Genomic DNA, 27,892 nt, shown 5'->3' with positions numbered 1-27,892 from the left:
CATTATCAGTGTTCAGAGATTCAGTGTTGAAGCATTGTCGCTACAGTGACAACCTTCTGGAGTAGATGGAAACCTGTCCCTCGAAAGACATTGAGGCAGGCCTGTATGTGGCATATATTTATTGTCAGTCGTCGGTCAGTTTTCTCGTCGGTCCCCTCTCTCTCTCTCTCTCTCTCTCTCTCTCTCTCTCTCTCTCTCTCTCTCTCTCTCTCTCTCTGATGCTGGGAGCGCCCTGTTCTTCCACTAGATGCGAAGCTGTGCGATGGACCTCGATGCTAGCCGAGCATCGACCGACGTTTTGCGTTTCTGTCCCCCTTGCAGTGGGTTTCAACAGTGGCGTATCACTGGTACTCTTGTCGTGTTGCGTGGACCGTTGACAAGCCGGCTGTACCCTGCGATCAACAAGTAAAATCATCATCATCAGTCATTATACTTTGCGATGTTTCGTATAATTGGAAGCTGATCTCGCAAGAGCGTAGTGTCTTAGTTATCCGCGAGTGTTATTTTATCAAGTGATGATAAATTGTGAGATCTTTACTTTGAAATTTTAGTGTTCAGTTAGGTCAACAGGGTTTGGTGGAACGTATAGGTGACACTGCGAATCAGAATGCACGAGTATTTTTCTAGAATCTTTTTAGATTCAAGCATTACGTACCTTTGTGGATGTCATAATAATTATTAATTATTTTGGTGTCAGTTATGGATAGGGAATGACTTTGAAAGACCACGAAAGCTCCGAGAAATCGAGGTGTTGTCTAAAGTCTAGCAACGGGATTTATTACGCGCAATCCGTGCCAATGTTACTCACATTTTAATTGGATTATGGAATTCTGATGGCCAACTTAAACTTTATTACAGCAACTACTCCGTATTGTTATGTTTGAAACAAATTCGAGGTCTGTTCTTTCTAGAGTTGTAAGTTCAGAATCGAGTAATGGTTTTTGGTTGATTTATTTTCTTTTGAAACTCTCATACTTAATATTATTACGTTTGGAATATGTTTTAAACGACAGATTGGTATAAGATTTTTTTGTTTATTTTTAAAAGTACAGAGTATATTGCAGAGACCTATTTATTTTAGTAAAGGTCGTATGAATTTTAAGTGTGAGGGGTAGGAACTTATTCAGCTGTGGTGTAAGTTGTAAAGACACACGTTCAGTTGGAGGATTCCACAGGTTTGAAGCAAGAACATATGGGTTGATGACGAGGCAGAGCGTGGACAAATCTTAAGCTAGTTTAAAATAAGGCGATCAACCATATGTAATAAGTCTTTTAAACATTTCTAGTATTGAATAGAGTTTTGATGGCTTTCGACGAAATTGAAAAAAAAAAACATGCTCTAGTGAATTTCTTCCAAATTCACAACTTTCTTTTTATTGTCTTTTAAAATACAGGGTGAGTCACAATTTCAAGAAATTATAACTGTGGAATGAACTCGCAGCGGCCATATTGAGTAGCTATAAAAAATGTAGGAATACGTCATAAACAACGAACTTGAAGAAGTTTTGCTCCAATATGATGTTTGTATCATATCAGCAATTTTTTCGATTTTAGTTATAATTTGTTTAAATCGGGACCAAATTGTGACTCATATTGTCAGAATTGTTCGTAGTCATGGACTGTACAAGTTGCAATGGCTTTCGTCGTTCAGATCCTGAAGTAGCAGCTGGTCGATATCCTACGGGGTGTAATGATTAGAAATGTGTATTCTGGGCTCTCGTTATGTTTTGAGTGACACGGCTTTGATGAAGAGTCAGTATTTCTGGATGTTTCGAGAGAAATTTAATGAAATACAGCCTCAAAATTTAAATTACCAATGACATGGAATTTCAATTCATGCTTTGCGGTCTAGTATTGAAATCCTTGTAGGGGCTACTACAACTTGAAAGTTCAGTTTTAATTAACAACTCATTTATGTTGGTTTGTTTCTCGCCTGTGACAGTTCAGATTTTTTTAACACTAACTGAACATTTAACGGTAATCACGTATTATCTAAATTAGCCGTGACTTTGGATTAAAAAATTGTTAATTAGACCTGAGACAGCAGATAGGCATTATGCTAATTTAATGTTAAGTAATCATGTTTGAGTATTTGATGATTATTCAGAAGCGATAGTCCTTTGTTGTAAAGTATATAACTTGATATTTACGTAATTAATGTTTACACATTTTTTCTGAAACATTTTTTAGTATTTATATGATTGAGAATCAAACGTATTGATGTGATATTGTACAGGAGTGAATGGAAGGGTGATTTTTGTGTTGGATAAAGAATTTTTTTTAAATCGACTGCCCGAAGCTGTCGCGTCAGAGAGCCATATTTGGAATTTAAATTCATTTATGTGCGTAATGTGATTCGACCAATGAACTGTTGTCGACTTGGATAAGTCAGAATATAATGCAGTGTATCAATCAAGCGAATAAAATTGTCGAAATCTGTTTCCTTTAGCCATGAGGTAAAGTGGGGAAACGGTGAAAATTTAACAAATGCAACAGTGACGTAACCTGAGGGGGTTGGACTTTGAACCCTCCGTAGATTTTACGATAAAACTTTTTTTTTTAGGAAAGTAGGATTTCCTTTAAGTTCAGACGCGCACTCAGAGTTTGCTAAACAACTGAAATTATGATAATCAACTAAAGTAGACCTAATGACTAATAAATATGGTAGCGTAATCTGTTGAGATGCTACTAAATGTAACGAAATCAATACCATAAAGATTCCTTGACACTGCAATTTTAAATAGTGGACATATAAACAATTTTAATTAAGCTTAATATAATGACTGTAATTTTCACTGATTCCTACGTTATATTATTAGAGGTTTTCTCTGAGTTACTTTCACAATGGACTAAAAAAAAAATACACTGTATTTGTCATCAAAAGTACGAGATGAAAATACCGAAATCTGAAACTCAGTTATTTTTAATAAATCTGCGTTCATGGTGAATTCTGATTGATGTTTGTCGGTATTAGCCTACCCCTTAAAAGAACTTATGTATGAATAGATCGGAAAGAGAGAGATTAGTATCTTAGGTTACCAGCGTTTTGGAGAATCAGACTGTTTACGTCTTATGGAGTGAATATGGAGACAATACGTTTCTGCGAAATGTTGATATCTGCGTCTACCTGTGAGCCCACACTGCATTAAAACGCCTGATTTTCCTTATCATGACAATATCACGGAAACTCTGACTTTATTTTGTATCTGTATCTTTATTCACCCTGCCCCTTCTCGTGATGAGGACCTTTCTTATAAAAATTTGTAGTTGCTCAGCTGGGCAAGACATTACAATTTTCAGTTCGTGCTAAAGAACCCGTTCAAGTCCCACAGACCGACGTTTTGCGGTGAGAGATTATTGGCTCCTCTCACCCATCCCATTAGCTGGAAGACCACCCCTTGTCAGTGGTTTGTGGCTGATAGTTCAGCATATTCCAAGCTTTTCTCAATCTCTGGAAGTCATCTCTATTCGCGGACGAATGATATGGACTCGGTCATTTATTTCGTGTGAGAAACCTGTAGAATATTTTTAAAAAAATCTGTTCTTTTCTGACGTAGTCGGTTTTCTACGAAACACCTCCAGACTCCAACATACTTTTGTGATTTCAGTTACATCGAACAGAGTGATCACGGGCTTAAAAAGCCAGATTGACAGACACAAACGTATAATTTCGAACTAGCGGGAAGAAAAAGGATAGGTTGACGATCAGGCACGAGCTGTCCACACACCAGTCGTTACTACTCATTTGCATAAACCTAAATAAAAATTGAGTGGAACCTGGTACCCCGAAAGCCGGGCAGACCTGATCGTCTGGCATGGTTTGGGCCATTGTTTGCGATGAGGATAATGGCTGAAATCCATTAGCAACCCTCCTCCCCAAGGAGGGGATAGCAGAATTAACTTTGGCCTTTTCAGAAGACGTTATTTAAAGTTTATTAGCTTATTTCTGTATTTTTTAAAAGATATTAAATAATAATAATAAAAAATCCTCCTCACCACGTCACAGCACGTTCTTAGTTTGCGTATGACTTAGAATTTCGGATTGGGGAGATGGGGTACTTTGTTGTACCGGTTTAATATAGTCAGGCTCAAATCCGGGCTTCCGGTTATACCAAAAAATGTTAATCGCATTAATTCCGAAGCGATTTTTAAAGCAGATCTGCATTTGCCAAACGTTAATAAATGCTTACATTTTAGTTGTAAAACCTGAAGGGAAGAACCACTTGATAGACCTAGACGTAGATGGGAAAAATACTGTAATATCCCATTAAGACGTATTTCAGATATTGTATGATTACGTGGCTTCAACTGACTCAGGATATGGTCCAGTGGCGGTTTTTTTTTAATTACGATAACGAGGGGGGGATTTTGTTGATTATTTTGACGACTATAAGTTCTTCAGAACGAAATTTTCTCTACAGAATCCGTTTAAAGCCCAATGGTAAATATATGTACCACCTGCAGTGCATTTATGTGTTTCACATAATTCTCAGCGTAACAGCTGTAACCTTTTGATCTTCGTAAAGGTGAAGTGATGTGTTTTCTTTGCGGTACGGACCGAATTATTAAATATTATTTAGGCGAGCTTCGGTTTTAAAGGGCTGAGATATTAGGGGTTTTGTGTTACCTTTAACCTAAACAGATGCATTTTGATATTCAACGGCGCCCGAGACTTGCTACTTCGTACGTTAATGGTTCAAAATTTATTCTTTTTTGAACGTCAATGAGCTGATATGTGTGCAACAGTTTGAAATGGTTGGATCAGTAATGCTTGGTAAGCGGAGCGCATCAAACGACATTGATAGGCAAATACGTACGCATGAACGCAGATAATCCACTTGATTTTCTGCAGATTAAGTAGGTACGTCCGTACGAAGCGACTCCCCTCGTGGAAAATGCAATTACTCAAGACTCTGAAGCAGCCAGCCAGCCACCTGTTGCCAACCTCTTCACCCTCGTGCCATGCCCTATCGTCTGCATGCGCAGGCATTGAGTGTGAACATATTTCGGAAATAAAAATGTACAAAAACTTCATGTCATCGCGTAAACAAGTTGCAGTTTTCATTTGTAATACATAAGCAAGAGACACAGTAGCTGTAATTATGGAACAAACTAGTTTTCATATTATTCCGTTTTAATAAGAAATTGATTTGTAGAAATAAACGCAATATTTTTATTTTCTTGTAGGCCCTATATACTTTCGCTGGTTTAATAGAAAATCTGTCTATTTCTAACCGGAATTGTTTCCGGGGGGAAGGAGTGTGTTTACAGAAAGTGGATTTTGTTAGTAGCTCAATTTCTGTTCCCACGAGATCATGGCTTTCTGGAGAAAAGAACACAGATTTCCTATTGGTCTACCCAAGGTATTCAGTAAAATATGGACGAGTTAAGACGGGAAGGATTTCAGTTGTGGTGAGAATTATAATTCTTGTTAAATATATTTTTTCCCGACGTTTATTAAACTGTATTTGTGTTAAAAGTACCGACAGTTATTACAAGTTGTGTTAAATACATTCAGTTTTTACAACCTTTTAAATCGTTACAGAAAGCAGTGAAATGTATACAGTGGGCACTCACCTAGTTATTAAATATTATTTATACGATATTCAAGCTTCAGAGGGTAGCATGTGATCAAATATTAATATTTATTAGTCGTTTGTATTTGGCGACAGTCTGACATGGGTCCACGACACTTCTGTTGTGACCCGCTGGGATCTTGAGTAGCCCTTCGGCTTAGTTCTGTGGCCTGTTCTTCTTATCTTCACGTAATTTAACTCAGGGGTTGAGGGGCGGAATATTTTAAGGAGCTGGCGAAATGCTTCTGTAGATGGAAGAAGGCAGAACGAATAATAAGCTGGTGCCTTCTGACAGGTGTAAGATTTATGAAGAAGCTACTTGGAGCCGTAATGGATTATCGTATCTTGTTGATAAACCATAGCTTTTGTTCCTTTAAACTTATTTATCTTACAGTACCTAATTTGCTGACTTTTTGCTTGAAATATCTCTCGGTCACAGAAACTTCTATGGAATTAATCGAAAAAGTTGTAATACATAGTGAACAGTTGTTTTTTTTAGGAATTAAAGTTTAATTTTAGAGAATATTGGCCAGGTATCGGACATTTATATTTCTCTGTCGGTTGATTGAGATATGAAACGTATATTATGGTTTAAGCACATTTGCAGTTATTGGTCACTCCCTCTCTGATCGGGGCTTTGATATTGGAATACCGTAGTTATATTATAAATATTCGATTCCATCTGAATGCAGGCCAGTTAACGAAACTCCGTGGGGCAGAGTCCTGGTTTAGAAGCCATTAATCTCTTAGATGATGAAGACGTTCACCACCGTTGGACTCATTATCGTATTCACAAGAGATCGCTCCACCAGATGATTCGATTCCACGTCTTAGTATACTAATTTATTTTAGATCAGTTCCAGTATCATCATGCATTCTAAATGCACTGCCCATCTGTTATCATTGGCTTCATTTTCCCAATATGGGGATACTAGGTGCAGAAAGAAAGAGTTTTTGAGCTTTTGAACATGACTGTTTTCTGGGTTTTTGCGCCGTGGAGTCTCGTAGAAATTTACCGGCGATAGCTCTGATGATGAAGGCAGTAAGTGCCACTGAAACGTCCGTCAATTTTTACCAGAATGTACAGCGGAATATCCCAAAAGACAGCTGTATTGAGAACCTGGAATCTTAACTTAAATGTTTTTTTGAGTTGTGTTTGTGTGTCGTGGATCGAAGTGAAGATATTGAATTAAGTTGTTACAAAACTGCAGAATTATTTAAATCTTATGTAGTCCGTACATGTTAGGAATGACTCGTGTGTTTAAACTTTAGAATTGCTTGTATGGCCTTCGAAGTGTTTTGCATTGAACGAATTTACATTTGCATAATGTAGTCGCCACGTATGTGTACATTTTGGGTCATTAAGAGGGCGTCCTGAGACAGAAAGATGTATTTTTTTTTGTGGTATTGTAAGAAAAATGCATCTCACGTCGAAATATTAAACAAAAAAGCAGCCATGAAGATTGTATAGTTCCTGTTGACGAAGTGAGAAGCCAGGCGTAATTAGTGTTAAAGTGTGCCGGCGAGATCCCGGGTGTCCTGTAATGTTGTCCGAGACACACGAGCGTGAAATTGTCATGTTGATATGCGTGCGTCGGTATGTTTGCGTCGGTGAGCAACTATGACTCGCTGGTGGTGGCTTACAATGTGTAACCCCCAAACACCTCCTTCCGACACCTCGGCCTCATCCACCCAGCGTGAGTATAACGTTCATATTTCTTATACGAGGCTGGTCCACAAAGTAAGTTTCCCTGGGGCCGTTTACAGAAACAAAACACAATTTCATGGAAATATTTATTGCAACAGATACAGCAAGTGTCCAGCTATTTTTCAACATATTCGCCACCGGAATTGAGACATTTGTCATACCGTGGGACCAACTTTTGAATACCTGTGTCGCCTAAGTCTGCCGCCTGGGATTGGAACCACTGTGTGACAACCATCGCCGCCTCTCTGTCATTCTCAAAACGCTGACGCTGACCGGACAGGAATTTCTTGAGGTGTAGGAAAAGATGGAAATCACTGGGAGCGAGGTCCGGGCTGTAGGGTGGATGATTAAACACCTCCCAGCTGAACTCCTGCAGGAGACTTGCTGTCCGTCGAGCCTTGTGCGGCCTAGCGTTATCACTGACCGCACTTCACAGTCGGCGGGAGCTGGAATAAGAACCTCCATCTTCAACAGCTGCAACGATGCTACTGTGAGAACGCGGGAGGTGCCGTTAGTGCATGCGCCATGCTGCGTCATTGCTCTATCACGTACGCACAGTCGCTTCGCGCAATATAAGGTTTGCTAGCTGTGGGACGAGTGGGAAACTTACTTTGTGGACGCGCCTCGTATTAAGCCAAATTACGCATGAGGTGTGTTTAAATTTCTGGCCTTATGGGGGTAATATTTATGAGTACGTGTCCGTACTGCTGTAGATTTTCCCCCAAATTTTGACGTTTGCTTGACTGGTTGTCTTATATTTGAGTTATACTGTACTGTATGCAGATACTTTTAAGAAGGACTGTAGCTTGGAATGGTGGGGGATTATGAATTGAAGGCACATCTCAAAGACTTTAGCGAACTATGGATACTTAATTTAAAATGTTATGTTATAAATATTTCTCCACAGAACTATTTGGAATCAAATTGCTTATGTATTTGTGTCTGGTGATTGAAAATAAGCTACAACGAAACTGTGAAGATTATTATTATTCAGTGTTCTGTCTTACGACAGGTCCATTGCTCTGCCCAAAAAGAGCTCTCCAGTTGTCCCTATTCTCGGCTTCTCGTTTTAATTCCTGGAACGTCATCTTCTTTCCTTGTTTAAGGTCGTCGGTTAGCTGTATCAATCTTCTTCCCAGTCCTCGCTTTCCTTCAACCTGGCCTTCGGTGATATCACTCAGTAACCCATTCCTTCTCATAATATGTCCCAGCCAGTTAGCTTTCCTTCGTGTAATCGCCTGCAGAATGTTTCTTTGCTCGTTGACTCTCCTCAATACTTCTTCGTTGGTCACTCGATCCGTCCACCTGATCTTCTCTATTCTTCTCCAACACCACATTTCAAAACTCTCCTTCCTTCTTCCTGAGTGTCCAAAGTCTCTGCTCCATACAGCGCGACGATATTCATGGTAAATTACACTGTCAATATTACACAGTTGCAATAATTACGGATTAATGGTACATGCAGTTAGCATAAGTTATCAAAGAGTAACGTGACACATCACTGAATTTGCCGTTGTTACATACTTTAGAGACAGATTCTGTTACTTGGCGTTATAAAGCAATCCGCTTTACGTAAATTGCAGATTCAAAGTTTTGAGCTCCATAGAGCATGAACGTGGACTCAAGATGAAGTTTCTCTGCACGTGAAACAAGGTAGATAGATAGATGTGTCAGTTCAGTAGATGCTTCGTTGTCGAAGTCGTCGGTGGAGATAACACTGCTTTTCGCTCGCACAGCCACGGTTCGTTCCTTTGTAATTATCTCTGTTTACTGTGGAAGAGAAAATCCGATACCAAGACAATGAAAAAATCCACAAAACATCTTCGTCTTATTGTTTTCCACTGGGATGAAGTAACTAGTTCATTAGCAGACTGTTGTGAGTCACTCAGCCTTTCATCCGCATTATCTACGTCGAATTTCGAGTTATTGTTTCTTTTTTATACTTTTTCTTTCTTTTCCTTCTTGTGTTCAGTTGATACGACGTCGTTAATTCATCAGTAGACAGAAACTCAAACCAGGAAATGTATAAGAATTAAGAAACCATTCTGGGTGTCCCACGAAACGTCTGCCAAACTTTAATTAGTTTTTAATTTGGTTAATATAGTGCAGTGGTATTCAACCTTTTTTGTTCGCGTACCCCCAGATATAATTTATCTTTAACTTTGTACCCCCAAAGGTGTTGATGTATAATTCAAGTTATACGTAGTATATAATCTACATCTAAAATAAATTAAATAAATTACATTACTCATTATTCAGTGTTTATCATAAAATAATATTTTTTTTAAAATTTCACGTACCCCCTAAGATGTCTTTGCGTACCCCCAGATATAATTTATCTTCAACTTTGTACCCCCAAAGTTGTTGGTGTATAATTCAAGTTATACGTAGTATATAATCTACATCTAAAATAAATTAAATAAATTACATTACTGATTATTCAGTGTTTATCATAAAATAATATATTTTTTTAAATTTCACGTACCCCCTAAGATGTCTTTGCGTACCCCCAGATATAATTTCTCTTCAACTTTGTACCCCCAAAGTTGTTGATGTATAATTCAAGTTATACATAGTATATAATCTACATCTAAAATAAATTAAATAAATTACATTACTGATTATTCAGTGTTTATCATAAAATAATATTTTTTTTTAAATTTTACGTACCCCCTAAGATGTCTTCTTGTACCCCCAGATATAATTTATCTTCAACTTTGTACCCCCAAAGTTGTTGGTGTATAATTAAAATTATACATAGTATATAATCTACATCTAAAATAAATTAAATAAATTACATTACTGATTATTCAGTGTTTATCATAAAATAATATTTTTTTTAAAATTTCACGTACCCCCTAAGATGTCTTCTTGTACCCCCAGATATAATTTCTCTTCAACTTTGTACCCCCAAAGTTGTTGGTGTATAATTCAAGTTATACATAGTATATAATCTACATCTAAAATAAATTAAATAAATTACATTACTGATTATTCAGTGTTTATCATAAAATATTTTTTTTTTAAATTTCACGTACCCCCTAAGATGTCTTCGCGTACCCCAGGTTGAATACCACTGATATAATGTATTGCGTGTATGACAAATGGAATCAGCTTCTGATATAGAAAAGTTGTAATTGTCTTGATAATGCCACATTGGAATCATAAATGAGGCGGGTTTAGATACACAGGTCAGATGCACAACAATCAGGATACAGGGTGATTATTAAACTATGGATTCGCAAGTGTTATAAGCGAACACTCTGTATTAGAGGATATCGGAAATTAGGCTTGTGTTTTGTTGCAGGAGCGCGGTTCGAGTCACCTGATGCACCGACGCCTGGCCCCGCGGGTTTGTCTCTTGAGGAGGCCTTGGAGCAGCTTTTGAAAGTGCTTCAGCAGGCTCCACCTCTTCCCCCACCTCCGGATCACGCCACTACCAGCCTGCTTCTGCAATGGCTACAGGTAAGACTCGATTCCTTTTTCAACCGGATTTCGTTATCGTTTGTCTGACAGATTCGGATCTGGTGCTCAGCGAAGTAAAGAAACCGCTGTTACCGAGACTGCGGGTCGGAATAAATGCGAGATATCGATCGATATCGAAGGTATCGATAAAATGTTGGCTTTTCTTTTCTCATCGGCTCCTAAAGTTTACTTCTTGGAGTTTTTGTAATTCACATCTGGGGATTATCGAAGTATTGCTAAATAAAATGCTAAGGAAAGTTTTTATGGGGGAAGAATACAGGGTGTTTCATTTAGCGTTCAACCCGCCGTGGTAGAATGCCGGAACAACTGAGAGTGGATTACGGGAAATTAAGATCGTCACACGCTAGTAGGTGGGTCTCGAGTTACGTGGGACATTCTTTTGTAATATTTCACGAAGTATTGTATTGTTTTAAATGTGTTTAGGTTTGCGGAAGTGAACGTCATTTCCGGTTTTAAGTGCCCGAAATGTCGTCGAACGTTTTCTGTGTGGCCGAGTGTACGATTTTCGGAAGTTGGCATCGACATTTGACCCAACATAAATTGTAATATTTTAACATTATAATAATATCTGAGCATTGTTCAGTGTTATTGGGTTTCTGGAATTTGTGATATTCATGAAATAAATAGTACGTGTATAAAACAGTAGTGGAGAAATGTTTCTTGGGTGATTTTACCACGTGTTTGACAGCGCTGAGGTTTCAGGTACACGTAGCCGAGGTTAAGAATACGTGGAGTTATACCTCCACTTATCCGTGTGTCTTCACGGTGCGTAATTAAGCACTTGGGCAAATTTACCTTCACCTTTGTTTTATTTAATGTTTTTTTTTGGGGGGGTGGGGGTGGAATTTACCCTTTAGGCGTACATTTGCGCTGCAGTCGGTGGTGTATGAACGTCATTCAGTAGACGAGGCGGCAGCTTGAACAGTTGGAATGGAGGGAGCCATGATTTGCATACGGAGTAATTTGCACACGCATCTGTTGCTCCGTGAAGCCAGTGTGATGTAGGGCCCCTTCGCCCCCTCCCCCGGGCCTCAAGTACTACCGTGCTGCACAGACTGTATGTATCTGTAAGAGCATTAAAATCTACCTTCATCAAATCATTCTCGACGATTCTGTGTAATTGAAAGCTGCTACAACCGACGTATGTCAGGCCAGAAAATATTGTTTTGCGCGTGTGTTTTACGGCTGGTTATCAAGTTATGATGTTTGTGTAGGTTATTGACTCAATTATCTGGAAAATTAATTTTAAAAAAAATTAATTCAAATTTTAACTTCGCTTTAAACCATAAAGAAACGAACTATGTTGGGAATGTGTCCGAAATTTTAATTGTAGAACCTGACGGTAAAAGACCACTTGGAAGACCAAAGCATAGATGGGAAGCTATTAAAGTTTATGTTAAATAAATTGGGTGTGTTGGAATGTGTGTCGAATTCACCTCGATTTTAGTAGAACACAGGATAGCTGTAACCTTCTGGCACGGACGTTGTATTTTTCTGTTCACAGCAACTGGTGATATCAATTGTCTTGACTCTTCACCGCTTGTCATTATGGTGATAAGATCGGTTAGGGTTGGACCAGTGATAACTCCTCTAACAGTCGTCGTGTGGTTTGAGTTTTTATGTGTTTCGATATAAACAGCGATCTTTGTAATGGTAAAGTATTGTGTTTTCTTCGCGGTACGGACTTAATTCTTAAATACTTTTAATTTTCGACTTACTTGCAATCACGGAATTTCGTGGACTATGTGAATAAAGATTAGCTTCACAAGGAAAAAACTGTGCCAGTCAGTGATGAATTGCGAATCCGTTCTCGTCAGGCAACTTATCTGCCGTGTGTGTTAGACGGATCAGTCTATATGCAGGCGTAATTGATTTATTTTTCTCTCAGAACTACATGGCCGCTGTTTCTGTCTGTAACTTCTGTCTGAATACTTCAGTTTTAACCCTGTGTGTAATTATTTCTCGTGGAGGGTTACGCTTTTAATAATCAGCTTTGCCTCCATCAAAGCGATGAGAAGGCAGTTTGCCCCTCTCACTGGGTCCGCAATCTTTAGAACATTTTTAACAACTGCTTAAGTTGTGTTTATGAAAGTCAATGATAAATTTTGTCATGGACGGTTTACACTTGTTTAAAGCTAGGTGACCACTGTCCACTTTAGGGGAAACCGGGGAGAAAAGGACAGAGTTTGGCAGAGTTTTACTCGTGTTGGACTTTGTCAGATAGTTCGTATGATACAAGTCGAGTTAGTTTGTGCCCCGTGAACTTTGTGTAAGTTTCCTCGGGGATCGTGGACCTCAGTACCAGGAACTTCAGCTCTGGAAGTTTGTGGGGTGGGGGGGGGGGTGGAGTAGACGTAGTCCGTCTATCCTGGAGACTTCATCATCTTCCTGAGAGAAGTTGCAAAGTTTCGTAGTAAAGCGTTAATACCACAGCTATGGCGTAACCCAATTTCCGTTTACAATGTCTCAAGCTGTCTTGCCACCCTTTTAACATTGTTCCTCCAACTGCTTCGTGTTTACTTTGTGGTCACTTCAACGTGAAAGTTGTGTACAGTCGTCTAATATCTGTTTCGTATTTCTACCGCAGTACGTGAATGTCGCTGGGTTGCTTCTTAAACGGTAAACCCTGCAATACTTTATTGTAAACCACACGACGGAGGTATTAGTTCATTTCAAAATGGAAGGCGGTGTTTAATACCGCTCCTTTTAGAATCTTCTGTATGGCAAAAGCTTTGAAAAGTTCGTATTTTAAAGGAGCCCTGTGTCAGATATGAAAGTAGTGTATTGATGATGATGTTATGGGTTTTGGCGCCGAGTATACTCGTTGGCAGGTAACGTTTCGGAGAAATTTGAGACATTATGTTTCTCCGAAACGCTGGCGTCTACACGGCGCCAAAACCCAGAACAACATTGTGCAGTTTCCTAGAAGGCAGCCATATTTGATGATAATACTAAAATGTATTTTAAATCTAGCTCGGACTAGATTTATATGACCCAGTATAGGATAGAGTGACGATCTTTTGTTTTTACGGTAATGAAGCTTTGGGGTTTCGTAATAATGTAGTTTACTGACCTATTGAGCGACTGTTAGCTTCTGAAGAATGACTTTAAATGTAATAAACGGCGTATTAATAGAATGTCTTCTGGGGCGGATATGAAAGTTTTATGTTTATTTTTTATTGTGACTGGATGAGTGAGTCACGTCTGTAGGCTTTATTTATGGAATGAAGGCTTACTGATTCAGTTTCGCTCGTCGTCAGCTATGTGGCGCGTACCCCAAGGTTCGAGAAGTATTTTGGTTCTTGAAAGCGCAGCCTACCGCATGTGAACGAGGTCACTGAACATACGAGATCTGAGGCTTTTACGGTTATTAAAAAATATGAGTTGAAATACTTCTGATCACAATCCAGAAACCATAATCTACTAATTTTATTGAACAAAAAATTTATGTTGTGCGACACATATTATGTCCAGTCATGATAGATCGATAGAGCGATCATTGCCCTGACGATGGAGGCAACAAGTACATGCGAAACGTCGGTCAGTATCTATCTACTTTTCAATTTAAAACAGATTGATGTCAACTTTTTGTCTGGCAACTCATGTCATGACAGAATGACAAGAAAAACTGCAGTTATGTTAGTATCTGACGACATGACGAAGGCATGTTCTTTTGCTATGTAAGTCATTCACTCCACAGCGTGGTTTAATTTAACGTGACGTTATAATGACATCAGTCTTAACAAGTGGGCAGTAGATCATTGCTTTATGTCTGTCCTCGCCCTCAAGGAGCCACATGAAGTCTGCTGGTTGAAGTGAGTGTTGTGGTTCTCTCGTGAGGATGCGAATAGTTACTGTTAACCAAGTGGGACGAAGTCTCTGACTGTGCTGGAAACGTCTGTTGCAGTGAATATAATTCGATGGTATTTGACGTGAATAGTCAACATTCAGCAGTTCAAGCTCCTAAAAGCCACGAACATCGATACAAAGATGCAAAGGTGTTGATTTTATCGTCGTAGAGAAATTATTCCTTATATTCAGTAAGTGAGGAACTGAGGAAATTTTGTACAAAGTGATCGCGTGTTTTGTATTCTTGTCGTAGCGTTGTCATGACAGTTAAATCAGGATTAAGCGATCAGATCGTGTAATTTGAGAGGGCATATGCACTTCGTGTAGCGTTGCTAAGGAAAAAAACGTCTTTCGAAGTGACCATTTGTAAGACTACGTAACGTCATGTGGTACAGGCTTTCTGAAAATGTTAATTAATAGTCTCTTATCTATTCAAGAACTGCAAAGATCATCATACCGTGTTTACAGGAGTCCCCCTCCACTCAACTTTACCCTTTCGCGATGTATTTGAGTCAATTTCTTGAAGATCCATTAAGACTTACAACTTTCTATATGACGAGGTCTGTTCCACAGGATTTTACAAATACAATTTCATATGCCTTTTTCATTTTTATTCATGCTACATCGCACGCCCAACCAAATAATACCTGGTTAAGAGCACAAAATCTTGGCTGTGTAATTTTCCCCATCCTCGTGTTACTTAGAAAAGTTTACGGAGAAGAAGAGTTGTTTTTTTTTTTGAGGGGTTGGAGGCTCTCAGATGTTGTCCACTTATTATTACACGCAGCTGTCCCATTTTGTTGACTGCCCCTCTCTCTGACTCTCGCAAATGAGGTCATGGGACACTCTGGCCTGCTGGCACAGTTGAGCACACCGACGCTACGTCCCCTCCGCGTCATTTCTTGTGTTCGCTTGTTAGTGTGGCTTCGTCTAGAATCTCTCGGATACAACTTACGAATTTAATATGTTTTTATTATAGTTTCTGTTAAATATGTGCTCGAGGTTGCGGTATGGAATCGGTTCGTCTTGGTGCAGAGTCTAGTGGCAGGCTTTTTAGAGCAAGGTAATGAACATTCAGACACCGTAAAAGGTGGAGAATTTCTTGGCCATCAGAGGGATTACCAGGTTTTAAAATATATCTTCTGTGACATTAGATTCTGTGGATTGGATTAAGCTGGCTTTTCGTAAGGTCCGTTTGAGACTCGTAGTGAAAATTGCAAGGAGTCATCAGGTTACGTAGAAGATCCAGAATTTCGTTGCTAGGTTACTGATAACTTATTTCTCAAGAGAAACTTTGTGGACGTCGTGAGGATTGGACTCGCCTGACCGAGGATGCGCTCCAGTGGCGAGTGATAACGATGATGGACCGGTGCATCTTGTTACTATCTGAACGACTAGCAGCTTCTCAAGAAATACTCATTTTCATGGATTTAGTTAATGAAGTATGAAGATGGCTGTCTTCTGGATTATTGCGCCATGCATAATCTGAAAGAAATTTATCAACGTTTCGAAGGTGATTACTGCTTCCATCATCAGGGCAATAATTAGATTTTGATTCTGCGTTAAATTAACGTAAAAGTCAATATACTCGTAAATCGTTTAAGTGTAAGTTTCCATGGACAAATACGGAATGTTCAGAAAAGTTATCGTAGCAAGCGTTCTTAGAATATATCAGCTCGTAATCTCACCGTGAATTGTATTTTGGTTTCCCAAATACTTCAACTTTGTCACATTTTCAAAAGATTTTTTAGCTGCCTTTGGTGATTTTGCCCTGCGCTTTGGTGACGAGACATGAGAATGTGCTTAATTTCTGTCTGTGTTTTACTTCGAAATCAACTTCATTACTAGCAGACCTTAAAATAAGAGAATATATTTTCTAATATTACAATACATTCTCTGTATTGTGTAGGCATGTGGAAAATTAAAACCGAAAGAAATGTCTTCTCATTGCCACAAGTCTGAGTGAATTTCTCGTAACGAAAGTGACGTTGAGGTAGCTCAGTGCGTCATTTAACAAACGCACTTACCGTAGGAACCTTTGAGATGCCATTGCCATGCTGATTTGTCTGACTGCTCCTTTTAATTGTAATGTAATATAACGAGCACTGTGGAACATAATTAAATTACAGCTCATAAAACCTCACTTTATATGCATCATCTGAAGTTAAGGCGTTTTTTGATTGGATCGTTTAGGAATAGATGTTTGTGACTTAGTGCTTGTCATATTCGTAAGGTCTCGTTTCGATTGTGTTACACAGAATATGGTACGTGTTACACAAAGTAATTTAATTATGGTTAAAATTGTCTGGCTACCGTTATGTAGTGTTCAGAATTCGGTTAAGTGGAGGTTTAATTCACTTAACCACTCACTGGCTGTGGAATACAGCAACTGATATAACAAAACAAGAGTTCGATTCACTCCTTCGGAGGCTAGCTACCCTCAGTCAAGTTTTTTGTGTTATTTACGTATAAAGAATGTTCAGCACGAAAGTGTTCGGCCACTGTATATTTTAGGTTATAACTAAATTCAGTAGCAATTATCTTTCTTTAAGGCTTTGACCGGGATGTTCTTTTGTTAAATCTTATGTGGTACCGCCTGATTCGTCTTCTAATGGTTAAGTGAAGTGTTTTCTTCGCGGTACGGTCTGGATTCGTAAATATTATGAAGACGAGCTTCGGCTTCAACTGGTTAACCAGCTGATTTTCGTAATGGTGAGGAGTAGTGTTTTCTTCGCGGTACGGTCTGGATTCGTAAATATTATGAAGACGAGCTTCGGCTTCAAAGGGTTAACAGTGGCATGTGTGTCACTTGTTTTGACGGTCATTAACTCTCTACTTTGTATGATTCTCACCGTAAGCAGCAATTTTTTTTTTCTTAAACAACATTGATAAGTTGATCTCTGTAATGGAGAGGTGTTGTATTTTCTTTGCGGTACGATCTGAACTATTAAATATTATTTAGAAGAGCTTTAGCTGATTTCAGCCCTGAAGAAGGATATAATATGTTAATCCGAAACGTTGGTATCTACCTAGCGTTTCAGCGTACAGCAACGCCATCTTTGGATTCAGCACGTGTGGGGAGGGAATGTGAATTAAAGTGTGAGAACCTCAAATTTTACTTAAGTATGTGTCTTATTTCCTCCTTATTTATTATTATTAAGTGTTCTGTCTTACGACAGGTCCATTGCTCTGCCCAAAAAGAGCTCTCCAGTTGTCCCTATTCTCGGCTTCTCGCTTTAATTCCTGGAACGTCATCTTCTTTCCTTGTTTAAGGTCGTCGGTTAGCTGTATCAATCTTCTTCCCAGTCCTCGTTTTCATTTCAACCTGGCCTTCGATGACATCACTCAGTAATCCATTCCTTCTCATAATATGTCCCAGCCAGTTAGCTTTCCTTCGTGTAATCGCCTGCAGAATGCTTCTTTGCTCGTTGACTCTCCTCAATACTTCTTCGTTGGTCACCCGATCCGTCCACCTGATCTTCTCTATTCTTCTCCAACACCACATTTCAAAACTCTCCAGGTATTTCTGTTCCTTCTTCGTGAGTGTCCAAGTCTCTGCTCCATACGTAACACTTCACTAGTTCCTTCTTCATCTCCAAGCCCAACTTGCTAGTGAGAATTTCCTCCTAGACATTGTTTTATATAGACTACGGTAATGTCTAATTCTCGTAATAGAACGTGTGAAAGGGTTAATGTAAGTGGTTAAGTGTTGTCCTCAGCGTCTTTCGTGCGTGATGTTTATTTTCACTTCCGTCCACGACTTTCGCGGAACTGCCCCCCATGAAATTGCGATGGTTGAAAGCGACTGGATTTTCCGGTCGTAACTTTTCGCAAGATGCGAGACACAGATGCCGGGAAGGAGCTGAAATGGGGAAACAATTTATCGCCTCGGACTCTCTCCCGCAGTTGTGTCGTGAGCTGTCACTTGAAACAGGACGGAGACATGCCAAGATGCAACCGGACGGGCCGGGTTCAGACGGCACGACACTCAGGCAAACTATTTTCAGACGTGGAAAGCTTATATTTGTAGGATTTGAGGTTTTCACGGCGGTCAGTCCGAAGATGGCTGTCTTCTGGGTTGTTGCGCCGTGAAGTCTGGCAGAAGTCATTGGCGCGATCGCCCTGATGGTGGAGGCAGCAAGTGCATTACAACCCAGAAGAGAGCTGTCTTCGTATTATCCGCCTTGAGAACCTGAATATCTTACCAAGTGGTTAGTGGCTGTGTTGGTTTGTGGAACTATGCGCTGTGTCTGCCATTTTTATTTTTTGTATATAATTTGATATTTCTCAAGCTGTTACCCGGACCGTCTTAAATTCGTTTGTAACTTCCCGACTGTTTCTGAATAAAATTCATGGGGCTCGCGGGATTACCGACCGATGTGAATATTGATCTCCAGACAGGAACTGAAGTGTAATACCTTCTGTAATTATAACTGAAGAAGCCATTTTGTTTCGTGTGTTCCTAGTCACGGCTGATTGGTGTTTGCTTTCGGACGAGATAATTAAATGTGCCGGATGGCATTAAGTTTCTTCGGCATCAAATCTTGTGTTCTTGATTGTAGTGGGTCTTCGTCACTTGTCTTCACTGTTTATGTTACGAATGTAAGAAATTGATCTCTTGTTCAGATGCAATATTTTATTTTTTGGATTACAACCCTGTAAAACTGTCTACCCGTATAAGACGCTTCTAGCCTATTTTTCACTTACCACTGAGACGTTCCAAACTCCGTTTGTGGGCAGTTTCTTAACCGTTGACCAACTCCTTGAAGTGAATTAATTTTTTTTCAGAAGCTAATATTTGCTCATAGTCAAGAAATGTTTTTTTTTTTACCATGTACACAATAATCTGCCACTGTACCCTGTCCTGAGCCAGTTGAATCCAGTAAATAACCTTACACGTTATATCTTTAATATCTACTTTAATATTGTCGTCATATTTACCCTTAGCTCTAACAAGTGTTCTCCCGTGAGTCGCGAGATTGTTTGAGCATGATCGTTCCACGCAAGGAATTTGCTTCGAACCGCGAATCGACGTCTTTGTTAGGTGACGTTATGGGGCAGAAACCCTTCCTTTATATGCGACACTCTCGACGGAACGGAACAGAACTCTTCTGAAATTGGCGAGGCAGCGTGCCAGTCCGATCGATGGCAGCTCCACAATTCGTCTGTCTGTCCGTCCGTCCGCAAGTGCTATTCTTTTCTGCATTTTTAAGATGGATCGACTCCGGTATGAAGATTACGAAGTTCCACGGATTCCTCTTTTTTTCGGGGGGGGGGGGGGGTTAGAAACTTGAAGGATTGACGAGAAAAAATTCTGTGACCCACAAGGAGTTCTTCCATTTTTAGGGGGGGGGGAACAAAGCAATCCAGCGTTTTACTTCGTCTCCTCAGGGGATATTACATCGCTCTGATGTTTCCCTGTTTTCTCACAGTCTGTGCTCGCGAAGTCTGATTTTATCATAAATAACTTCTACTCCCGCACTTTTTCCTGTCACTGCTCGTAACTTATGCAGTTGATATGTCGTCGTAAAATAGTTGAGAGAAAAACCAGTGTTTGGAATCGAATGCCTCTCTGCGTCTGTTGTCTGGCTGCGTGGGGTCCTCTCATTTCCTGTTTATCTGTTAAGAGTAGAAAAATAGTTTTCTCAGTTCTCAGAATTCTAAAACGTTTGTTGTATTCTAGGACGAGGACCAAAGAATGTGACATTTAACTACAAAAGCTGAGCCTCAAATTTACAAAAAATCACATACAGGGTGTTCAAAAATTCTACAGCACATACGTAGTTGCAAATGTACAACATGCCGAGATTGGTAACATGGTAATTTTTTGGGGGTTGGTAGCAGGGGTTTATGGCATTTGTTCTGTTGAGAAGTGCTTACAAGTTAGAGGACATCATTTCGATTTCATTTTATTTTTATTTTTTGTTAAGCCCATAGTTACAACAGTTGGTCATTACACGGGGCTGCATTACTTTAAAACACGGAATATAATGAGTGATTGTGTGGATGAATTTTTGTGTGATGTTTTCACCTCTCCTTTTTGTGATGAATATCCTGTAAGGTAATTATTATCTTACTCGTCTCTGGCTGCTGCTAATTCCATACGTATTTATACTGGCGCTGACGTGTTACAGAGGGACCATGAGCTTTTTCGACGGAGTGGCAAGTGATTGATTACTGTTCACATAACTTTTGTTTATCACCCGACTTTAAAACCGTCCGACGTTTTAAAAGAAATCAATAGAAATCCCTCCTTTCTTTGAACGCATTATCTCCACCGTTACATAATTTTAACAGAAAGTTATGTACGAGGCTCGTCCTTAAAGTAAGTTTCCCTGGGGCCGTTTACAGAAACAAAACACAATTTCATGGAAATATTTATTGCAACAGATACAGCAAGTGTCCAGCTATTTTTCAACATATTCGCCACCGGAATTGAGACATTGGTCATACCGTGGGACCAACTTTTGAATACCTGTGTCGTAGAAGTCTGCCGCCTGGGATTGGAACCACTGTGTGACAACCATCTCCGCCTCTTGTCATTCTCAAAACGCTGACGCTGACCGGACAGGAATTTCTTGAGGTGTAGGAAAAGATGGAAATCACTGGGAGCGAGGTCCGGGCTGTAGGGTGAATGATTAAACACCTCCCAGCTGAACTCCTGCAGGAGACTTGCTGTCCGTCGAGCCGTGTGCGGCCTAGCGTTATCACTGACCGCACTTCACAGTCGGCGGGAGCTGGAATAAGAACCTCCATCTTCAACAGCTGCAACGATGCTACTGTGAGAACGCGGGAAGTACCGTTAGTGCATGCGCCATGCTACGTCATTGCTCTATCACGTACGCACAGTCGCTTCGCGCAATATAAGGTTTGCTAGCTGTGGGACGAGTGGGAAACTTACTTTGTGGACGCGCCTCGTAATAAGTATTGTGTAGGTTAGGTTAGGTTTGTTTCTTTGAAGAGAAGTAGCTCTACGTAAAAGTACACTGATTCTGGACTCAAAAATACGAACTAAGGTAAAAAAAAGGGAACTAAATTTTTGTTATGTTGGCAGCACTGAAAATATGACATGTGAATTATATTAAATGTCCCTTATTTGCACGTAGTTGGTCGTTATATTCTTTTGACTGTGACGCAGTTATTGCTCGGCTAGTCGAGAAATTTTCCATTTTTTTCATGGAATCTGAAAGTTCATTAGCTCGCTGCTGATCGAGTAATCGATATGAGAGGTTCATTTCGTCGTCTGTTCCGGTGGTGCAAAGAGTAGTGAAATTTACGTAGGAATGGCAGCTGAATTGGTCCAGGGAAGTTTATTGTGGGGGTGGAAATTGTTGGAACACATTCTTGCCTTTGTGATTCCCTCACTCCTTCCATCGTCAGAGCGACGAGTCGCCATCTTGTTACTGACGTCACGTCCCCGCCATATCGTTTGGAATATTACGTCGATGAAAGATCTCTTGAGATTTTGTGTCTGATTTATCGTTAACTCAGCGTAGAGAGAGAGAGAGCTGAATGGGTCTGGAGTCCATGAACACGTGACATTTAACCAGGCGGACACATGTGACCTATTGACCGGATTTACCTGCTCGCATCGACCGTAGTCATAACTGTCGTGTGCCATTTTTTGTTGTTGAGACCGTACGAGGATGTTCTCCGATAAGCTCGCATTGTTTCATGCTGTGTCAGATTCACTGACGGGAATTCCTTCACTGTATATACGAGACCGGCGTAACATGCGAGAAAGTATTTCATCCCCAGAGGTAGCTGCCCACAGTTCGAACCTCTCCCCCAGCTGTTAGTTATTCTTTGAGTTATGGATTTTCATGCTGAGCCGAGTTTGAACCCCGGAATGTTGTCTTGTATGAGCTTTCTACGTGTTTCCGAAACTCTGTTCCCTGCTGTGCGACGAACTTATGTAAACGCATGACTGCAAATCAAATACAAAAGTAGGATTTTAGGTTCGAAGGTGGGTGTATTCTGGGTTGTAACACCGCGCACTGTCTGGTAGAAGTTTGCCCAGAATTTTAGAGTTTTGTGTGCCTCCATCATCGCTCTTATGTTGCAGACACCGAGTACCTCTGAAACGTCGGGTAACTTCTACCGGACTGCACGGAAGACAGCAATCTGTTTGATTCAGTATTCTGGTTCTGAATAATGCCCCTCTTGAAAACGGACTCATGTCCCATTTTATCCTCGAATTTCCAGAGACCGGTCCCACATGTGGAACTTTCAGATGGAACAAGATTGTTAGTGGTTTTGGGTGATACATTTTCAGGTAGTGGGTTATTATCATGACATACTCGTAGCATCCATGCAGTGTATGGATTAATTACAGTATAATAAAAGAATTGTAAACATAAGTGACGCCTCTGCAATGAATTCAGACGACGAAGAGGATGAAGAAGAAGTTAGATTCCTCTTAAGATTGCGTCCTACGCCATCTCCTCCTGTGTCTCGACGCAGGAAATCGAGTGTTGGCAGTTCTCGACCGGTGTCCGGCAGTGGCTGGGGTGTGGTGATAGAAAGGCAAGGTGGCACGCCTCAACCTCAGCGCAGGACAAGTTGGGGATCCCGACCGCCTTCTGGTACGTCATGGGACACGACGTCACAGCCTTCAGTTGCACCCAGCGCACCACACCCAGTCGAAGTGCATAGTTCGTGGGTGTGTCCGACACCACAAAGTGCTTGGAGTTCTGAGCGTGGCCCACTCTTTCAGAATGTCAACTGGACGCAGCCGTTCGCTGCAACTTCCCAACTTGGATTCGATTACCGTCACTTGGGCTTACCAACCAGCATCCCGCAGACTTTACCACTTCAAGAAGATTACAGGCATGATTTCGAAACACGAAACATGTTCTTCCATCCTCTGTCAGTTGACACTACCAGCTTTCAACTTCCAAATAATCTTCCTCTCCATCCTCAACCACAGAAACCCGCATATGACTATCTCCGCCATCCGGATGTATCAAAAGACTTGTCTCTACGACAGAACTTAAATGAATTTGGGATTAATGGGGCAACGAGCCTCTTACACAAGAAATCCTACAGTGCAGACGAGACCCCACGTGAAAGTCAAAGTAATCTTGCGTCTCTGAAATCTATAAGTTTGAGCCATGGAAATTTGTCTGCTGCGAAAAATCAAAATATATTGTCCGGTGATTATTATTCTTTTAATAATCAAGAATTTATATCAGTGAATAAGGGAATTCAATCGAGTGCTCCAGAGGAAGCTGACAGACACGAACATATGTCAGCAGACTCTGAGAATAATCGTTTCGTGAACAGTTTCCGTCGGTATTCCCTGACGCCTCCTGATAGCTTCGGGCGTTCTTTGAGCGTGGACCGACTTCAGCCTTGCGGCGTGTCAGAGGAACCAGAGAATGTCGTTGACGCAAAGCCACCAGCTGTTCCACCGCGACCACCAAAGCCAACGCGCCTCTGTAGTCATGAACGCCGACGGTCACAGCAGGAGACAACAAACTGGGTTAGTATAAAATTTATAATCTCATTTTATTGGTCGTGTGCTCGTCCAGGGTGTATTTCAGTAAGAACTTCCCAAGATGGAATAATGGTACAGTGATGCTGTCGCTCAACGCTCAAGATTTAGCAATAGAACTACTGTTTCTTGTCGTAGAATCTTGTACGTGCGTGGCTTAGAAGCGTTGAAAATGGTCGCTGGAACATAATTGTTCGCGATCTTACAGATGGTCGAATCATGCCTCAAGAGTGGCAGAAATCTTGTGGGGAGAATGTTTGTGGGTCGTTTATGACGTTAGGCGTGCAGGTGTAGGTCTTCAGTATACCCCACGAGGAATGAATCTGGCTTTGTTAAATCTGGAGACCTTCTGAAATAACGCGGTCTTATAAAAGACTCTAGATTTCTCTCATGCGTGCAGTAGATCCGTGATACCCTGCCCCCATCCTTCTAGAAGTAGCCGCTAGTTAGGTCCTCATAAAATGAATTGAAAATTGTCTCAAACAAGAATGGAACGCATACTGTATACTGCAGACCTGGTCGCGAAATTAAAACAGTCCAAGAACGGGTGGACCAGACTTATTCCGGGGGATCGCGGGATGTAATTTCACAAGGACTGAGGTAGGCCTGTGAATCTACAACATTTCATCACCATCGGTTCGTAAGTAACAGTTTTATTGCTGAAACTCTGGGGATCACCCTGTATAATACTGAGTATGAAATAGATTTAGGCGGGGAATATGGACAGTACTCTGCTTGTTTGTTTACTTTTTCGTGTGTTTTCACATAGGTGCGTTTGCTGCATGAAAAAGCATGACGGCATGCATAAGTTATGTATGTACTGGGTGTTTCAGAACAAAGATACCTACCAGTGCTACCAACATCGATATTTTAGCGATTCTAAGCTTTTCACACCTAGCAATTATTTTTCTTGTTGATTGGGGCCACCCGATCTGTAACCCCCTCCTCCAAATTCTAACAATTAACCGTGTCATTTAATTGGAATTCACAATCCGAGAACATTTTATATTGTGATAAAATTTGTCTTGTTAAATCCTTGTCGATAATTTGCGGCTATATGAATTTCTGCGGTGATGTTCGACCAGCACTAGCTGTTTAGTTGATGAGTTAGCTTATATGAGCTTTATTTTTTGTATATTTGATACATAATTCATAGATTTTAATTAGAGCGCCTGTTTCGCCCGGTCACACTTTAGAAAATTTACAGCACTGGACGTATAGAACACGTGAACTGGGTTGCTGGGGGGACCGTCCATATTTTCATCTCAGTGTTTCGTTAATAGCAACCTCTTGAACCATTAAATATACCGAGATTTTTGAATTGCCTTTCAAAATAAAAGGCCTAATTCTTTTGTTTTTACATGATGATGTACGAAAATTGACTGGTACTTCGACGTTGACAGACCTACGTATTGTGGCATCGAGATATTAATCTCCATCATCAGGGTGATTACCCTGATGATAGAGGCAGTGAGTACCTCTGAAACGTCGGTAAACTTACATGATACAACATCAAAGAAAATACAAACGAAAAATTGATTTGACAGAATTTAAAGCGCGCAAGTCGCTTCGAATACAGGCCTGTGTTATGGGTATTTTGCCATATGCCGACGTTTCGGAGGAACATGCTGTGCCTTTATTTTCAGGAACGTAGTTATGATTGGTAGGGAGTAGGCGGTTTATATAGGGTTAGGAAGAATTGCTTTGAGTTTATAGCTTGTACTGTTCACGTGATGTTATCGAAATTAAATCAGGCTTGTTGAGATGGGAAGGGCGTTTATTGGCTGGAATACGTGATATGTGGAGACACGTCGGAAGACCTCCGTCGTGGCGTGTTTCTTGTGTCACTGTTGCGCTGAAAACCTGATCCGTTTGGGTGCTGGTGATCTGGCCTGGGAAATAGATCTACAATGCAAGTGGCATTCTTTTCCCACATAGCATCTGGGCTTCTTTAACCATGGGATCCGGAACTTTCACGTGTGATGTACAGTTGCTGGAAACAAATGCACTTCACCAGCCCGCGAACTCCGTCGTTCTAAAATTGTAAAAAAAAAAAAATTACGTATGAAATAGGCAGACTCGTAGAGCGTGGTGTCAATCAGAACTTCTCTCAGCGGCGAGTAACAAAGCTGGCTGTCTTCTGGGTTGATGGGCCGTGTAGTCTAGTAGAAGTTTACCGACGTTTCAAGGGTGTTTACTGCCACCATCATCAGAGCGATGAGCTCATAGCAATAACTCAAGACAGCCATCTTTGTAGTGTTGTAAGCATGGCTTCTGGGGGAAATTGGAGGAACATTATCTTCGCTTCCTTATGCTACGTCATATTATTTGCATAATTGTTAATTTGCACCTCGAGAATTTTTCTGCTGGTACAGGATTCGAACTCACGTGACATGTCATTCGGTTTAACGTGTTGAAACGTGATCAAGATTAAAAGATGGATTTGATAAAGTGAATAACTCATTCCAGTGAGCAGAATCATTCTTAAGGCTTTGACCGGGATGTTCTTTTGTTAAATCTTATGTGGTACCGCCTGATTCGACTTCTAATGGTTAAATGAAGTGTTTTCTTCGCGGTACGGTCTGGATTCGTAAATATTATGAAGACGAGCTTCGGCTTCAAAGGGTTAACCAGCTGATTTTCGTAATGGTGAGGTGTAGTGTTTTCTTCGCGGTACGGACTGAATTCATAAATAATATTCAGACGATCTTCGGCTTCAAAGGGTTAAGAAGCTTGTGGTACACCCTTGGAGCGCGTGTTCGCAGGAAACTGCCTCCGACCTACATCCTGGGTCATATGAACACAGATCCAACGTCTGATCTCTCCTTTCAGGGCTAATAGTGACATCACTTGTACCACCGGTAACACTGCCTTGTTATTGTTAGCATACGGCGAGGATATGTCTCTGTGGATCTGGGCCTCTAATGGCCCCTTTGTCCATCCCCCAGATGGTACGTGAACGAATATGGAGCAGCGTAGGGGGGCCCAGTTCGTGTTAACTTGTTCGCTTGGGGTTCTTTTGTGTACATCCTAGGTGTCGAGGCATTATACTTAAGCGTGTACAGTTCATAAGCGGATGGATGGTGTTTCCATCAGGAGAAGAAGTAGTGTTGGCAGGATACTGTACCCGGTGGATGCAGACTCTTGTGCGTGTGTGAACAGAGTGGCTGAGTATCGCTAAGTGGACATTACGGTCTTGTGACGTAACGCAGTTGTGCCGTGCATTTGTTTTGTGGTTGAGGGCGATGAAATTTGGGTCAGTGCTGTCCTGAATAATTCTTATTGATTGTATTTCAGCTACTGAAAACTTACCACGTTGATATTCATAAAGATGATGTTTTGAAAAAAAGATATCGCTTGTCCATCGCTGAAAAAAGTAGGTGATTTCGCTCGGCTTTATTTATGGACGCATTCATTGGTCGTGTGTTCAAAATTATGGCCGAGTAGAGACGTGGGTTCATTGGGAAACTGTCACATTCGTGTGGCAAATTTAGGTTCTGTAATAGTACCATAAACAAATATTACGAGAAAAATAAATTTCGATTTTAATGTGTCTGAGGTGTAGGAAACACGAATCCTTACTTCGTAACAGGTTGATAAATGGTGAAGACACTACCCATCGTCCTGTAAGATGAATTCCGGGTGGTATCACGGCCGGAGCGTGAAACTCCGTCTGGTGCTGAGGTCAAATGCACAGAACTTTACATCCAAAAGTTCACACGTCTTCGTGGCGAAGGGCGTGGAACAGTTTTGTTAATTCTTTGAAATTTGTGACCG

The 27,892-nt window shown here is 40.6% G+C and overlaps 2 protein-coding genes across 2 annotated transcripts in view; both read left to right on the top strand.

Moving 5' to 3' along the window:
• LOC147873707 (uncharacterized) overlaps positions 1-22,979 on the top strand; it is a 29,480-nt gene extending 6,501 nt beyond the window's left edge. Inside the window, exons 3-4 of the mRNA XM_087349373.1 lie at positions 10,592-10,749; positions 22,685-22,979. Coding sequence (XP_087205499.1) covers positions 10,592-10,749; positions 22,685-22,774 — 248 coding nt within the window. The 3' untranslated portion in view covers positions 22,775-22,979. The remainder of the gene's footprint in view (positions 1-10,591; positions 10,750-22,684) is intronic.
• A 991-nt stretch (positions 22,980-23,970) lies between these two features.
• The window catches only part of Liprin-beta (liprin-beta 1), a 36,807-nt gene continuing 32,885 nt past the window's right edge, over positions 23,971-27,892 (top strand). The window contains exon 1 of the mRNA XM_022068012.2: positions 23,971-24,103. The gene's annotated coding sequence lies outside the window, so the exon portion shown is untranslated. The remainder of the gene's footprint in view (positions 24,104-27,892) is intronic.

Source organism: Zootermopsis nevadensis, unplaced genomic scaffold (genome assembly GCF_977971745.1).
Source record: "Zootermopsis nevadensis isolate Lab colony 2312 unplaced genomic scaffold, Znev_1.0 Znev_ptg000016l, whole genome shotgun sequence".
In the NCBI taxonomy this organism is placed as follows: domain Eukaryota; kingdom Metazoa; phylum Arthropoda; class Insecta; order Blattodea; family Termopsidae; genus Zootermopsis; species Zootermopsis nevadensis.
This window is presented reverse-complemented; position numbering and strand designations above follow the sequence as displayed.